The 17,518-nt window shown below is 36.6% G+C and overlaps 1 protein-coding gene across 2 annotated transcripts in view; it reads right to left on the reverse strand.

Moving 5' to 3' along the window:
• Nucleotides 1–17,518, reverse strand: part of carmil1 (capping protein regulator and myosin 1 linker 1) — a 198,087-nt gene that overhangs the window by 170,398 nt on the left and 10,171 nt on the right. For both annotated transcript variants that reach the window (XM_062980635.1, XM_008108781.2), the window contains exon 2: nucleotides 17,388–17,485. In XM_062980635.1, coding sequence (XP_062836705.1) covers nucleotides 17,388–17,485 — 98 coding nt within the window. The remainder of the gene's footprint in view (nucleotides 1–17,387; nucleotides 17,486–17,518) is intronic.

Genomic DNA, 17,518 nt, shown 5'->3' on the forward strand with positions numbered 1-17,518 from the left:
TACATTGGGCCCTTGCTTATCCAACACTCGCTTATCCAACATTTTGGATTATCCAACACATTTTTGTAGTCAATGTTTTCAATATATCAGGATATTTTGGTGCTAAATTCGTAAATACAGTAATTACTACATAGCATTAATGTGTAATGAACTACTTTTTCTGTCAAATTTGTTGTATAACATGATGTTTTGGTGCTTAATTTGTAAAATCATAACCTATTTTGATGTTTAATAGGCTTTTTCTTAATCTCTCCTTATTATCCAACATATTCACTTATCCAACATTCTGCCAGCCCGTTTATGTTGGATAAGTGAGACTCTACTGTATTGGGGTTTAGTTCTAGGAACCCCTCCTCCAATTGAATGCTCAAATTCATGGATGTTCAAGTTCAGTTCTATACAATTACATGATCAGATCATCAAATCAAAATCTGTTTTACAGTCATAGACCAGTGTAAGTGGGGTTATGTTGTGCCCCTTATATAAAACAGCAACATCAAAACTTGCTTTTCAGGATTAAGAAAAATTAGAGCCATGGATGGTGGAATCTGGAGATATAGAATCAATTGATACAAAGGGCCAACTGTACAGATATTTGAGAATCCTAGATTTACTGTATTTATGCTCAACCTTCCTCCATAAGATACCTTTATTTCATACAGGACAGAACCAGCTCAAAAGTTGGTCAGTGACCTTTGAGACCATCAACAGGATTATAAGGGATAATTTGCCTGTTCATTTAGTTAGGGAAATTTAAAGTTACTCCTCCTGTACACAATTTTACATGTGTGCAAAGATATATATAAAAAGCACAGTTTATGCAAGTGCCAGAACCTTTGCACCAGCACAAATAACAACACTGGATATAGTTCTCAGGTCTTTTTATTAAACTCTTCCTTTTAACAATTCCATTTCAAACAATACTTTTATGTACAATGCTCACAGCAAATACTATCTGGGTCTTAAGGAAGATCTTACATTTAAAGAAGTCTTTTATTCAGTCTATGGAGACATTCTATTCCAATTTCCTCTAGATTTTATTTATACACATAAGACCTCACTTCCAGGCATTAACCTGAATCCTGCATTTCATATCAATAGCTGAACTTTATCTCTAAGTCAAGGCTCTCTTTTCAGAAACAAGCAATGAAATCTATGCAGAGCTCAATAACTCTAGTCAATAACTCACCTGAGTAAGATTCACACTTTCACCCACAAAACATAATCACCAATCTTGCTGAGTTAAGTCACAGCAAATAAGTATCTTAAATTGCCGTATAAGCTTTCCTTTGGAAAAGGTAGATTGTCAAATAAAATTGAAACAATGGCAGATTTTGATTTCTCCTGCCAAAGCTACTGACAACAGAAGTAATCCAGCCAGAGAAGGAGAAAAGGTGGAAATCCTAAAAGCAGATCAATCTAGCTTTGAAAGGTACTTTGTAGGTAGAGACACACAAAATTCTTAAGGTAAGTTAACTGAAGGTTGTTTAGTTTCATAGGTTATTTCTTTTTAAAAGTGTCTCAAACTCCTGGGTCTACAACAGACGTGAGCAATATTTTTTTCCTATTGAGGACCATGTCCTTTGGGAATAATTTATCAGAGGCTTCATGATGGTGATGGAGGAGGGTGGGATTTAAGTCAGCAGCAAGTAGATAAATTCATCCCTTTCTTTCACTGAGTTACCCAAGTACTGGTAGAGTCTCAATAGAAACTCCGCTTACTCCTCTTCCTCTATAGGACAATCGTTCTCAACCTGTGGGTCCCCAGATATTTTGGCCTTCAACTCCCAGAAATCCTAACAGCTGGTAAACTGGCTTGGATTTCTGGGAGTTGTAGGCAAAACATCTGGGGACCTACAGGTTGAGAACCACTGCTACAGAAGATGGGGAAGAGAATCAAAGCCAATTAAGCTGGCATTCAGTCCAATACTCCAAGAAGCTGTGACAAAAATGTTCTCCTACACTCTCTTCCTTCCTGAGAGGGTTGAGATAAACAAATAATGCTAGGAGGTGCTGCTCCTTCAGAACCAAAAAGAGACAATGAAATAACTGGCTAGATGAACTGATCCAACAATATTTTCCACAGGGATGTTTTTCTCCAAAATAATTCTACAATAACTGGCTCTGTCTTTCTATAGCTCACAAATGTAACTCAAAATCATAAAGGTTCTTCACCATTTTCTTTGCTCCCTCTTTCATAACAAAGTATTTAAGAATTCAGATTATATTCAAAATGTTGCGCCTAGCATGCAGATATAATTAAAGGTGAATTCACATGTGCATAATTAATAGGTAAGCGACTGCACCATCAAGGGACAACCAGCATGACAGAACTCAAACAAGCAGACATTTTATTACACATTCAGACAATTTACTTGTGTCTGATGTGTGATGAAATCGTTATACAGGCAGTCCCCAAGTTATTAACAAGAAGGGTTCTGTAGGTTTATTCTTAAGTTGCATTTAACTGTCAGTTAGAACAGGTACATTTTTAAGTGTAGCTCCAGCCAAATATATACATATATTAGCTTTGGATAGCATAGGGAAGGGTTAAGACCACCGTTTTGTTACCTGTTCTGAAGACTTCACCTCACGTTCTGTGAAAATTGGATTTTGAAATTTTTGGATTGTTGTAGAAACAAGGATTGGTGATAAAGCTTCAGTGGAGACCCTTTTTCCCCATGATAACTATTTCAGGAGCGAATTTCCCTTACTTGGGGTAATTTTTTCTCACTTCCTGTTGCCTTACCCCCATTCTTAACTATGAGTTATTTGTAAGTCAGATGTTTGTAATTTGGGGACTGCCTGTAGATATACAGCCAAGGTATACACTCACCCCCCGCTTCCTCCTTTAAGGGATTAAATCAAAATATCATCCCCTTCCTCCACACAACCTTTTTCATATGAAAATACATTCCAGGGTAGACAACATATAAGAGCAACTATGGTTCAGAACATGCAGAAACCTTCAACATCCAATATTCATATAATTTAACTGCTTTTATGGCAATACCACTTACTGACAAGTTTTGTAACCCAGAGATACCAATCTTCCACTATCTCATACTATTTTGAATTAAATGTTAGAAACAACTGTTCATGTTTACAGGGTTCTTGCGTGTTTTCTGGTCTGTATGGCCATGTTCCAGAAGCATAGCCATACAATCCAGAAAACACACAACGACCCTGTGATTCCAGCTATGAAAGCCTTTGACAACACATTGTTTATGTTTACCATTTTAAATAGTACCTTTTCAAGAAGAAGTTCTTTATCTAAATGGTATTGAATATATCTGCATGCCAGTAACACTAGAATATAAAATAAGGTAGGTTTAATTTCCTTGAGGTTTTGCTTTAAAAGACTCTTTGAATTTGTTATACTTGGGCCTCTTTGGCTTTCTAGGTTTCAAAGACTTTTTTATCCACTCTTTTAAAAAGAAGAAGAAAACACCATGCGTACACAGAAAAAGAAATCCACAACTAAAGACATTTGCTTCATTCCTGCCAAACAAATGACAAAGCATTCGCCAGTTCTTCCTGTTTATGCTGTAGGAAAAGTCATTTCTAACAGTGTAGCCCTTCAGAAGTACAGCAAGTTACAGAACGTGTATCTCTGCACACATACCCCTCTGGCAAACCTACCTCCATTTCATAATTCAGCAATTTCTTTAAAAGTTTTCACGCCCCCCCCCCCCAAAAAAAAACCCATCAACTTCTCAAACAAAAAGCTGAAGTACTGAAACTGGTATTCATTCAGGAATAGCAGCACTGAGTCTTTCTTCAAACAAATATACATTTCAAACAAAGTAACCAACTACCTGAACTTTTCCCCATTGAGTCCAAAAGTTGCTAAAGGGGAAAGGGAAGTAGGAGCATGTTAAACAACACTGTCAGAAAGTTAGATAATGATCAATAACAACTTTTCTTAGTAGGAGTTGTGTTGGCAAACCAGACTCTTGATATTGATTATATAGAACATGTCTGACAGCATATATAATAACAGCATATAGATTTTCACCATCTCTTACTCTAATGAGATATTTGAGTGGGAAGAAGACTCTCAACTACTACACAAAATAAGAAGTTTGGTGGAATTTATAAACAAAATATTGTCAATGAAGCATCAAGCAAATGCCAAACACCCTTCACAAACAAAACTATTTGCACAGTAATTAGGCATCCTTTAAAATAAACAAATGAAAGAGCTGACTGCTCTTCAAGCCAAAAAGCATGTGGAAATGCACCTTAAGAACAATTTGGACAAGCATTATTATTATTATTATTATTATTATTATTATTATTATTATTATTAATAATAATAATAATAATAATAATAATAATTTTACTTATTAAAATATTTCTATACTACCCTATATCAAGAGATCTCAGGTCAACTTACTGGTAAAATCAATACAAGGTTAAAACAATTACAAACAGAAAATATAATTTAAATGCAACACATTTAACAGCACATTAAACATATTGTCAAGAAATGCATTTAAGAGCTTAAAAGATTTGAAAGCTCTGTGCATAGCATTTAAAATAATTTAGTACAGACCAAAGATTGTAATAAATAGTCGTAGCTTTTACTTGACAACAGAATGAAATCAGTGCTGGTGTGCTAACTGGAATTTCAATGGAAGGACATTCCATAGCTGGGGTACCACAGACGAAAAAGCCCTCTCCCATTTTACTGATTGATTGCAGTGGTTCTCAACCTTTAGTCTTCCATATATTTGGACTTCAACTCCCAGAAGTCCCAGCCATCCTATCAGCTGTTAGGAATTATGGGAGTTGAAGTCCAAAACAACCGAAGGACCAAAGGTTGAGAGTCACTGCCTTATTGCATTTATATGTTGCCTTTCTCTCACCTGTAACAAAAATCCCTCCCATCTCAAGATCAATGATTTCTCATAATTGTTCTAATCCTTATGTTTTATGCCTGTTTAATTCAACTTTGTATTAATAACTTTTTTTAACTTTCATTCCTTTTCTAGGAGAAAGGTAAATCAAACGAACACACAAATTTTACCTTGGCAATCCAAGGAATCCATTTTTGGAAAAAGCTAGAGAAAACAGATGCACATTCAGGTACCTACAATAATCTTCTTAAAAGCATTTAATGATAGGGCTCAAACTGATACATTCAAATAGGCAGTGTCTGTCAAGGTTGTGCTTCCTAGTACTATGTTTTCTTCACACAGGGCAATTACATGGAACAAAATGTAACAGATATAATAGCAATGCTATATCACATTGCAGCTAGGCTATCTCTCATAAATCACTGCTTACATTTTGTAGCAAGAATCATTCACTCAGAAAAAAGTGGTCCTTTCTGTAAGGTTTTCTTTTTTTTAAAGACATGTATATTTCTGCACAGCTTTGGCATACTCTCTGATATTCCTTCTGCTGATATTCCTTCTTGTTTCTGAGTATCCCCATTCTACTTTCAGTGCTCACTACTTTCATACATTATGCTTGGTTTTCTTCTATCCAAAGTTCTTTTCTGGGTTCACCAATTCTGGGGTTAGAGTCTTATTTTTGCAATCTGTTTCCAGTGTATTTCTCTATTTGTTTTGGGTAAATGTGTACATGCAACACTTACTCCATGAAAATATGGGGGGATAGGGTTGTTTGGTTTCACTTCGATTCCTTTTTTCTGGGCTAAAGATAAAGACTCATCAATCTTTATTATTCCACCACAGTCTCCAGTGTAGCTTGCATGATATCGTACAGGTATTTGTACACATAAAATCCACTTAGCACCCTATAGAGAAACATACAGCCATCGTAAACTAGTAACATTTTGCAAGTTACCAAGGTATAATACATTGTAATACATAATTTGGGCTCATTACAAGGTGTTAACAACTTTGTTTGGAAAGAAATGCAGGAACTGATAACAACATTACTTTTCCTGAGTATCAGATACAGTTTACTTATTGATTCATTAATTGGGATGGGGACAATTGGTGTTTGCTTCCACCCCACAACAATGGAAGTAATTCAGCCATTCATTTCTTTTTTAAAGTTGAATAAATAACAAATTATTTCTTTTAAAAATATAACAAAGAACGTTCTTTCTAAACAATAATTTCCCAGCTTTGCATTGGCCTAAGGTTAAATAAGGTCATTTTGTTTGTATATATTTGTCATGCCATGAATTCATAGCAAGTGCTAGACTGGCATGCTGTGACACACACAAGAGCTGGCAATTCAGTTTAGATGTAATACCAGGCATAAGGGAATCATGGTTGACTTTTTCACATATGTTTAGAATCAGCTTATTGACTGGGGATTACAAGTAGAACCTTTGCAACATGCTTACAAAATCAGCCATTTTCCACTTCTAAGCCTATTAATTAAATCCCAACCACACCCCAAACAAGCATAACACTGTCCAAAATTACAGTGTAGCACTGACTCTCGTATCCATTAAGGTTGCAATAAAATCACCTTCTTCTGCAGAATGATACAGAGTCCACAACCTAGCCCTTTTAATGCATTGGCCTGTATGAAGTAGAATAACTCTCTCCAATGAGAACTGGGCAGAACATTCTAATGTACATTGCACTTGTTTTACCCTCTACCTTCCTTTTTTCTTCCTCTTTTTCTCTACTTCAGTTTTTTACACAGTTTACAGAAAACATCTGGCAATTTAACACAGGTATGGGGAAACTTGGGCCCTCCAAGTGTTTTGGACTTCAACTATCACAATTCCTAACAGACTCAGGTTCTTTCCTTTTCCCCCTCAGCCACTTAAGCATGCTGTAAGAAGGGCTCTATATCAGGGATGTCAAATTCATTTTGATCAAGGTCCTATCCACTCTGTACAGGAAGTAGAAATGGAAAGCAATGCTCTGTGCTCTTCCTTCTTAAAACACGTTAGTTCTACTGGAAAAGCTGCTACCACATTTCCCAGCCTTCAATGGGGAAAATGGGGGGAGGGGGTTGGCTACATATTGCATCAGAGAGAAGAGCAAGACAGGTTTGCTGGCATGTTGAGAGGCATGGAAGCAACTGCTATGCTGCCAACTCTAGACATGTGCTTGAATAATATGGTGCCATCATACAGACTTTACAGATGGTTCCCATATTGTTCATTTTTTCTACTGTTCATATTTTTCATCTTTTTAAAAAAAAAATCTCAGCATCCTAGCAGGTATTTTGAAGCTTTCTTTAGGAATTTCTTTGCCACTTTGTGCATAACTTCCTCTAAGAAGTTCTCATTCCAAATGCTTTGCTTAATTCACCAGTTACTGAATGTTTTCAGAAAACCTTTATTCTTCTTAGCTCCTGTGCTTTCCTTTCCAGACAGTTAAATCAAATCAGAAGCATGCACAGATTTTTAGAAAAAATATACATCAGAACAATGACTGAAATATTACAGGTCCATGCAGGCTGCAATTAAAATGCTTCTGTGGGGCACTATTAAGTCTCTCTTTTTTTTTCAAGTCACCTGTTGATTATGACCATTCTAAGAATTTCACATGGCTTTTCTTAGGCAAGGAATAGTCAATGGTAGTTTTGCCAGTTCCTTTATCTGAAACATAGCCTGCAGCACTCAGTATTTATTGGCACTCTCACATCCAAGTTCTAACCAGAGCTGGCTTCTCTTAGCTTCCAAGATCAAACAGGACCTGGTGCCTTTAGGGTATTGAGATTACTGGAAATTAGTAGTTGCAAGTGACTACAGACTAATTAAGAGCAATATATCCTGCCCTGAATTAGTTGCTACTGCCAAAGACACTTTATTTATACATGGGAGATCAGAATCACAGAGATCACCAGAAGCAATTGGCTACAGATGGGCAATAATTACCAGAAGAGGATTTGAAATGACACAAAGTTCTATCACCTGGAAATGCTTCTTAGTAGCTTCCATATAGGATTCCAAGAAGTGCTACATTTATTACATTTAAACCCTGCCTTTCTACCAACAAAGGACCATCTGATTTCCTAACTACGCTAAAATAAAAACGATGAAATATGGTTAAAACACAAAACTTAAAAAGTCAAAGCTTCTTACAGCAAGAATTCTGCATAGATGCCAAAGGCCTGTTCAAATATAAAGGTCTTGGCAGTCATTCAGTATTTCATGGCTGGACTCTAATATATTTGTATTTGCTTTTGCCTAATCCTTAATGAATTTTCCACATTTCTTTATTGCCTTTGGATGAAACCTGCCAAAGAATACCAAGTTACTATAGGTTATAACTTATAGTAAAGGCAAAGGCAAACTACAGTACTTCTGAGTATTCCTGGCCTAATAAAACTCTATGAAAATCACAGTCATCATAAGTTGATCATCAACTTGAAGGAATGTATATATATTAGAGAATAAGTGCACTGGAGAAAGATGCTTTTAGATGACAGGGTTAAAATGCCGATTCACACATTCAACAAAATGTGTGCTCCTTAATAGCAGTTTTTACAGCCCTTGGTTATTTCTATAAGGTTTCTTGATTGTCTTACCTCCTCCTGCCCAGAAAAAGGCTAAATTCTCTCTCTTGAAAGCATCATTCAAATGTAATTCACCCTATAAACAGATTGTAGACTTTCCCTGCATAGTTTCACTTTTTACATTTAAAAAATCCAGTTTTTAAAACAAAAGGACTTCTGGACTTTGAGCTCCTTGTTTTATGTTGAATTAGCATGTGCTTTCTTTTCCTTGCAAAGGAAGAACGTATTAAGGAAATCAAATTCAGCATACAGACACTCATGAAAAATGGGTAATAAAAACTGAAGGTTGTGGGAATGAGGAACCTGTGGTACTTCAGATATTGTTTTGAGCCCAACTGACATCAGCTTAACTAGCATGCCAATTCTAAAGGATAATTAATGCTGTGGATGTTGGATCATAATTGGCTTATAGGTATACTGCCCTGTTACATACATTTACTTAGCAAAGAGGAAGTTCCATTGAGGTTAGTGGGACTTATTTCTTAGTAAAAACATATATTTGCAATATGAAAATGCTTTGTGGATGGAGAGTTTTATCAGCACAACTCTTTTTAGTATCTACTCTATATCCCAGCTTTCAACTCCCAAAACACTTTATTTCTTTATATGTAAATCTACTTATTTCAGTGATATGCTTCAGTGAGCACAGGACTTCAGGTTCGTAACAGGAAAAACAATGATTGCTACAATATGGTGAATCAGAATTCAATTCCTACTCAAAAGCATCATGATTCTGGCAAAATGCACCGATTACAAATTAGGAAGTCCTGACTGTGATCATCAATGATATGATGTTACCATCCCCTTTGGGGAAGATCATATTTCTAGACATAGCATCCATAAAAGTAGTAAAATCACAAATACATTAGACAAGTTTCTGATGGGAGTATTAAAGCAAAGAAACAGAAAGCTCTTTATTGAAAAACAGCTGGTTTTCTGAACACAGACAAGCAGAATAGCATGATTACATCTTATAAAGCAGTTTAAGTTGTAAACAATGCAACAGATGCAATGAAACCTACAAATCTATGTATGGAAAATGACCCTTGTTTAAACATGACATAGTCATGTTCCTTCATTCATGCCTGTCTCACTGACGTACAAAGTAGGGGTAGTTGATTTTCTTTTCATATCATAAAATTTAGTGAAATTAAAGGCTTTGATGTTTCCTCCCACCTGCTTTTCTAGCATTGCTACAAGTACTTATAGTCACAAAGCAGACAAGTGTAAGCTGGGCCAGAGGAAAAATGAGTTAGAATCAGCAGGACATGAGAAATGCAGGGATAGATTCAGCCTTCATTCATATATAGTATATGACTGAATTCTGTAACCTGCACATAAGGACATGAACACAGACATTTTACCATTAGGCACACACAGTTTAGATTGGCCTTTGCTCTCTTTCTACAGGCCTCCACTTTAAAGGATGGGGAGCATTTTTAGCAGAAAAATGGCTGCAGGGAAAGGTTAGATGTCATGGTTCCCAGACCACTACTTAAATTCTAACACTCCTACCAACTTGGCTTTAGCTTTTTCAACATGTGTGTAAGGGATGATACATTCATCTGATATTATTTTGTGGTCAAAATTGTTTAAAATAGACATTAACTCTTGCCCATTCTCTAGCCGAATGAGGTATCCACACTCATTGGGCCAAGTTTGAATAAGCAGAAAGTAAAAGGCCCCCTGTGGACAGTAGGTTAAACTGTTGAGCCTTTGAACTTGCTGAGCGAAAGGTTGGCGGTTCGAATCTGGGGAGCAGGGTGAACTTCCAATCTTAGCCCCAGCTTCTGCCAACCAAGCAGTTCGAAAACATGCAAATGTGAGTAGATCAATAGGTACTGCTCTGGCGGGAAGGTAAGGGCTCTCCATGCTGTCATGCCGGCCACATGACCTTGGAGGTATCTATGGACAACGCCCGCTCTTGGACTTAGAAATGGAGATGATTACCAACTCCCAGAGTTGGACATGACTAGACTTAATGTCATGGGAAAACCTTTACCTTACCTAAAAAAGCGGAGCCCCCGGTGGCCAAGGGGATAAAAGCCTTGTAACTTGAAGGTTGGGTTGCTGACCTGAAAGCTGCCAGGTTCGAATCCCACCCGGGGAGAGTGCGGATGAGCTCCCTCTATCAGCTCCAGCTCCATGCGGGGACATGAGAGAAGCCTCCCACAAGGATGGTAAAACATCAAAACATCCGGGCGTCCCCTGGGCAACGTCCTTGCAGACGGCCAATTCTCTCACTCCAGAAGCAACTCCGGTTGCTCCTGAAACGGAAAAAAAAAAACCTAAAAAAGCATTTATTTACTTTCTCTGCATAAAGGAAAATAAAGGGAAAACAGGACAGAACGCAGGACTGGTGTCAGATCTACAACTATAAGAAAGCCAAATAATTCATTTCTAATCCAGGCTAGTTTGCTTTACCTAAAACATATTAAAGGGGACCATTAAATAGTCAGGCAGAAATTTATACAAAGGGAAAACAAAAGAAAAATGATGCACTAGAGTTAAGGACACCAGTAGGATATTTGGATATTAACAATAACAACAGATTGCCCTAAAATAAAACTGCCATCCATACCATAAACACAGAAGTGTTTATGATACAGATAAATCTAGAATGTTAGTCCCATTGTTCCATATTTTCAGTTCTCTATAATCAAGATTTATATCCTTCTCTTTTTAACTGCTAAGATAGAAACAGAAGAGGGTGAAGGATAACTAACTTGCATGAAATGAATAACCCATACCCTGGAGATACACTACTGGACTGTATACCACTTTAACCTTTTCATCTTCATTTTTGCTCTTTATATCAGACCTTATTCCAAATGCTTCATAAAAAGACTACAGCCAGACAGGCTAAGACACATAATTGTACGGTTTCCCCTGTGGATTTAAACCTTTTAATTTGAGGCACCCATTGACACTGAGTGTAACAGGCAAGATTCCTTGGTGGAATTTCTTAATAAAACAAGCGAAGTGAATAAATGACTTCAAGCTATTCTGACCTGGAGGTTAAACAAACATCAGATAGATCAAAGAGAAGGTGCTGAACTGTCACTGACATGAGAACAATTATTCTTTCTCCATTCTTTGTCTGAGAAGTTATTATTAAACTTCAGAAACCTAGTAGTATTCTGATTCCAGTTTAGTTGTAAAGCATACCAAAATGTCAACATTCTGAGAAATTCATCTGGCACTCAGAACCTCATTATTAACTTTCCTGTATCTGCCTGAAATATCAACCTGGCATCCCTTTAACAACAGATTCCCCAAAAGGAGTGTTTTTCTAAGGATTTTTGTTCAGGAGCCCTTTCAAGCATTTGAAGGCATGTCACTATGTTCTGACAATTCTATGCTACTTAAGAGGATGATATGGACTAATACATGCAATGTTTCTATGACCATAAGTAGCTGTTGTTCAAGTATGGGATTTCTATGGCTTTGGTACTTTCTTTCAGCAGAGAAGTAAAGAACAGGAATAGAAAGTAAAGAACAGGAATAGAAATCATGTGGCCCTATGGGGGTTTCTTGATTGTAATTCCTAGCATTCCTCATCATTTGCTGACTCCTGATATTTGGTCCATCAACTTCTTGATGGCCACAATCCCTGGTGAAGAGAGTATATGTAACTCTATTATTTCCAGATCACAATTTGACCAATTTCAAACTGGTTGGCAGTAGGTCCCCTGTTTTCCCCAAAATAAGACAGGGATTTATATTACTTTTTGCTCCGAAAGATGTGTTTGATTTCAGGGGCAGTCTTATTTTTCCAAATTGACTTTTTAAACAAACTATATCTAGGGCTTATATTTGAAATAGGGCTTATATTTCGAGCATGCTCAGAAATGCTGAAAAATCATAATAGGTCTTATTTTCAGGGTAGGTCTTATTTTGGGGGAAACAGGGTATCTCTGCAAAAATGTCAAACTGCTTACAACAGAAGACCTACTCCACATTGAAAGCTTTTGTATTACATTTGTCAGAGGCGCTGACAAAACCCCACTTGATACAGAATACAAAAATTCAGAAAGCTGAGCGACACTATCACCCTTAAGCACTTCTCCAGGGAGCTAACCTGGTAGAATTAGGTACGCTCCCTGTTTTAAATACCCTGGATGAAAGAGGGATGATGGACAGAGTGCGTGCAAAATCTAATCATACATAAACTAGGAATGATCAGAAGATCTCATTATTTATTTTAAAGCAGTAAAGAAAGCTTGCTTCTTCTCCACAATTATATCTTCACAGGAACACGAGCTGAAATTGGCTACTGACAAATTGCCAGAGTAGTTTGTGTCTTTCTGGTAGAAGTTGGCTTCAGTCTTTGTTGATAAAATCAGCATGAGGGGAACAGGTCAAGATGATATAATTTGGGCAACTGCTTGTCCCGTTACATAGTATTTTTTCAACTTGTGGATTTCAAATATTCAGGCAGGATGTCTGAAAGAATTAAGGACTGAGTTCTACCCTTGCTCAAGTTGGTTGATTAAATCTGACAGAGTAGAACTTGTCCAATGGTCAAGGAATATCTTGTTGTGGGAGGCAGTTGTTCTCTCTTACTAAAACCAGACATCCTTCTTACTAAAACTTTGCCTTGCCCAGATATTTCAGCCAAAATGCCAGTCTTATATGCAGTAAAACATTCTTGGCTTAGTGTGAAGCTGCTGGCATTCCAACTCTAGTCACACCTTGATAATGACATTTGGCATATGGAATCCCACAGGAATCTACCTTTTCTCACAAATTATTCAACATGTAAGTGAATCAGTAATTTAGAACTTTGGACTGAAGCACCAACAACATGCTACCAATTTTCAACTCTATTTCTCCTGTTTACCTAAAAGCAAAGATGTGGTCCTTGTCCCTGATCAATACCTAGTATTGTCTTCCAGCAGAGCTGGTGAACTGAGAAGTGAAGAGCCCTGTAAAGGTTTCTGGATTACAACTCCCAACATTCCCATCATTGGCTACGCTGGTTGAAGGGGAACAAGCCAAAATTAAATCCTGGCACTATGTAAGTCAATAGAAAGTCGTATGTGGGGACCGATTCTCAATCTATTCTATAAAAAGTTCAAGATGTTGGTTTTAAACTTTAAATCAGTGGATGTGGGAGTCTGAGTATTTGTCATAAGGAGCTCACAATGTTCAGAAAGATACCCTTGAATCATTCTTCTAAGTACAGTAGAGTCTCACTTATCCAAGCTAAACGGGACGGCAGAAGCTTGGATAAGCGAATATCTTGGATAATAAGGAGAGATTAAGAAAAAGCCTATTAAACATCAAATTAGGTTATGATTTTACAAATTAAGCACCAAAACTTCATGTTATACAACAAATTTGACAGAAAAAGTAGTTCAATACGCAGTAATGTTATGTAATTACTGTATTTACTAATTTAGCACCAAAATATCACGATATATTGAAAACATTGACTACAAAAATGGCTTGGATTATCCAGAGGCTTGGATAAGCGAGGCTTGGATTAGTGAGACTCTACTGTATGAAAGCTTGTCATCACCATTGATGCCTACGCTACATAGATAACACTGCACTCTGCAGCAATTATCAAAGTTTCATGCATAAAAATTAAATAATGAGGAAGGATATAGGATAAAAATATTCTTCCCTCTTTGATTTTGTGTTCAGGCATAAATATGTAAACATAATAAGCATGTCTCAGTTAAGAATGAAATATACATCTTGAAACTATTGATTCTCATAGCAAATACACACATAAGGACATGAAATTTCCATCACCACCACTTCTCTATATTTTTCCATTTAAATGTAGCAGTTAAACTACATATGCACTATTCTAACTTACACAAGTGCTTCTATTTGCACTTGCATATTAATAGTTAAGTTCAAAATAACAAGTGATGAAAAGAGATAAAATATATCGTGAACACCCACATTTGACTACCTGAATTAATATATCAATTAAATATGTCAAGAATTTTAAAATAAATAGGAGACTTTAGGCAACCTGCAGCCATAGGAATGCAGACAGTAGATCCTCTGAGGGCAATGAATTTTTTAAAAAGAAAGAGGAGGAGAGAGATTTGAGACTCTTTTAAAGCCATTACATTGAAGGTATTCCAAATTGTATAAGAAGTCGGTTTCAAAAAGAAATAAGTTACTTATAAATATTACCACTGCTCAACAAATATCTTAAATGAAGAAGCAAAGTTTTCTCATAGGAGGGAGGTGGAATTTAATCATTCCAAAGCAGATGCCTACTGATTTTACGTGCCTCCATGTGTACAAACTAGCAAGAAATTGCTCAAATCCATGACAGTTGTGTCATAGTACATCATAAACATCCTGCAACCCCAAGGCATAATAAAAACTGTGCTGACAGCTTGTCCTTTTTCACACCTCAGAAAATTTCAGAGTTGCAAAACTTGGTAGGGATAATATTACCTTGACTATTTAAATATACATTATTTAAATTTAAATGTATATGTCCCCTTGGGGAGATAGGGTGGGATATAAATAATAATAATAATAATAATTATTATTATTATTATTATTATTATTATTATTATTATTAGCTTTTCTTCAGAAATGTAGATGTCAGAGGTTACTTTTCCTCCACAACGCTTGGAAATATATGCATCTTCAAATCATCATGGAAATTAACTGTTGACATAAAAAATAATTAAGCTTTGCATATGAACATTAATTTTCTAATACAAGTGTCAAGTCTTTTAACACAAGAAAGAAAGCCCTTTGAAATAGACAAGTGCAGGAACTTGATACATAAGCTAAAAAAAAGTTCTAGCAGTAGAGTTATAGTGTTCCTCATGGCCTCCATAAGAACAAAGGTTGCTTAAAATACTAGCAATACTTAAATTTTAACTAAGTTAAACGTATTTATCCAGGTCACCGAATTTTTCTATGAAGAATGTTGTGAAGAGTGGGAACATTTGCACATGAAGAAACTACTTCATAAAGCATAAGCACAGCACAGGCAGTTTCCTATGCAAGTGAGGCTACATTATTCATTGTGATTATTAATAATTTGATTTATGCCCCAGCTTTCCTCATAATATCACAGGGAAGCTAATAATCTACGTAACAGCAGAATTAAAAGCACACTGTCCAAACAACTAAAATCACAAATTAAAATGCCTGCTTAAGAAAAGGTGTACAAACAACCAGAAGTAAAATAGAAAGGAAACATTTGATTATTCCCCCACACCATAAACAGATACATTATTAACTGGCACCTGACACAAAATGGAAACTTCACAACCAAGATGTGGAGCCCCCGGTGGTGCAATGGGTTAAAGCCTTGTGCCAGCAGGACTGCTGACCAAAAGATCAGCAGTTTGAACCTGCGGAGTGGGGTGAACTCCCATCTGTCAGCCCCAGCTTCCTATGCCATGGGATGGCAAAACATCTGGGCATTCCCTGGGCAACGGCGTTGCGGGTGGCCAATTCTCTCACACCAGAAGTGACTTGCAGTTTCTCAAGTCGCTCCTGACACACATTAAAAAAAAACAACCAAGGTGCCACCAACAAGAATAAACTGTGATATCTTGTATGCTATAGATTATGCTACCATGTTTCCCCAAAAATAAGACAGTGTCTTATATTAATTTTTGCTCCCAAAGATGCTCTAGGTCTTATTTTCAGGGGATGTGTTATTTTTCCATGAAGAAGAATTCACATTTATTGTTGAACAAAAAAATGAACATTTATTATATACTGTACAGTAGTTGTCATCATAAACCAGCATAGCCAGACAAACTGTGAATCCTATCAAGAATTTCTTGTTACTACCAATATTTCCATGTACAACACTTTATGGTACGTACATTTACCGATCCTGCATGCTCTGGTGTTCTGTTCGGCGGGCATGCTTCCAAACAAAAACTTTGCTAGGTCTTACTTTCGGGGGAGGCCTTATATTTAGCAATTTAGCAAAACCTCTACTAGGTTTTATTTTCTGGGGATGTCTTATTTTAGGGGAAACAGGGTACTATGAGGTACCAACAACAGGAGTTCTCCATCTTAAATTTCAGGTGTGTCCTCTGTTCGTTTTTTTTTTGTATCGAGACCCTGAATCAATCAGTAGTTTGTACACTAATGCTAATACTTTGAATTGGGCTTGGTGGGATCCCCAATGTGAGGATTTCCAAGATGTATAGCATGCTCACTCCTTGTTGCTTCTCTCACAAACTGGGCAGCAGCCTTCTGTACCAAGTGCAACCTCCAGACTGCCATCCAGATAAGTCCCTTGAAGAGTACTTTGCCATTATCCAGTTCAGAAGTCATAAGAGCATGGACTACTGTGGCAGATTATTCTGGGTTACAGTAGTCCACTTTTGATTTTTTTCCCCCTTGGAATCACTTTTATGATGCTTTTCCTTGATATACCAGAGCATAACAAATGCTTTGCTATAAGCACAATGGGCTTTTTACATGGCAATCTTGAGCTCTGAAGCAGGAATGTGCAAATCATGCCATTTCTAACTACAAATCCCAGCACAATTAAAAAAATCGCCAGAGTGTGCTCGTAACATGTGTAGACAAAACCACATAATTCAAAATGTTATTGTAACTGTGTAATAATGACAGCTTTAACCAAAATGTATGCACATTATGGGAAGGTTCAAAAAGTAAATCAGCATAGAGTTCTAGCCTTCTAGGTATAGTGATACAGTATATAAGCTGAACTGATAAAAAATGATAAATTTATCTTGAAACACTGTACAAAATTTTTACAGACAATTTCTCTGACAGTACCACCAAGTGATGTACACACCCCTACTTCTAGTTAACATCACTGATAGGAACAATTGGTTGTTGGACTCCTTAACGAAAGGATCATAAAGCTATGGGGGAGGGAGGTGATGTTGTCAAGAAATAACTGACTGAAAAACATTTATCAGAAAAAGAAGTACACTTACCAATATTTTGTTATCCACTTTATCACTCTTGACTTCAAGTTTTACTTTCTTTTTCACAGAAATTTTTATCTTTCTCCCAATCACATCCTTGACACTTTCTGAAATGATATAGAATATAAAATTGGTTTCAT

The sequence above is a fragment of the Anolis carolinensis genome, chromosome 4 (genome assembly GCF_035594765.1).
Source record: "Anolis carolinensis isolate JA03-04 chromosome 4, rAnoCar3.1.pri, whole genome shotgun sequence".
Lineage (NCBI taxonomy): Eukaryota > Metazoa > Chordata > Lepidosauria > Squamata > Dactyloidae > Anolis > Anolis carolinensis.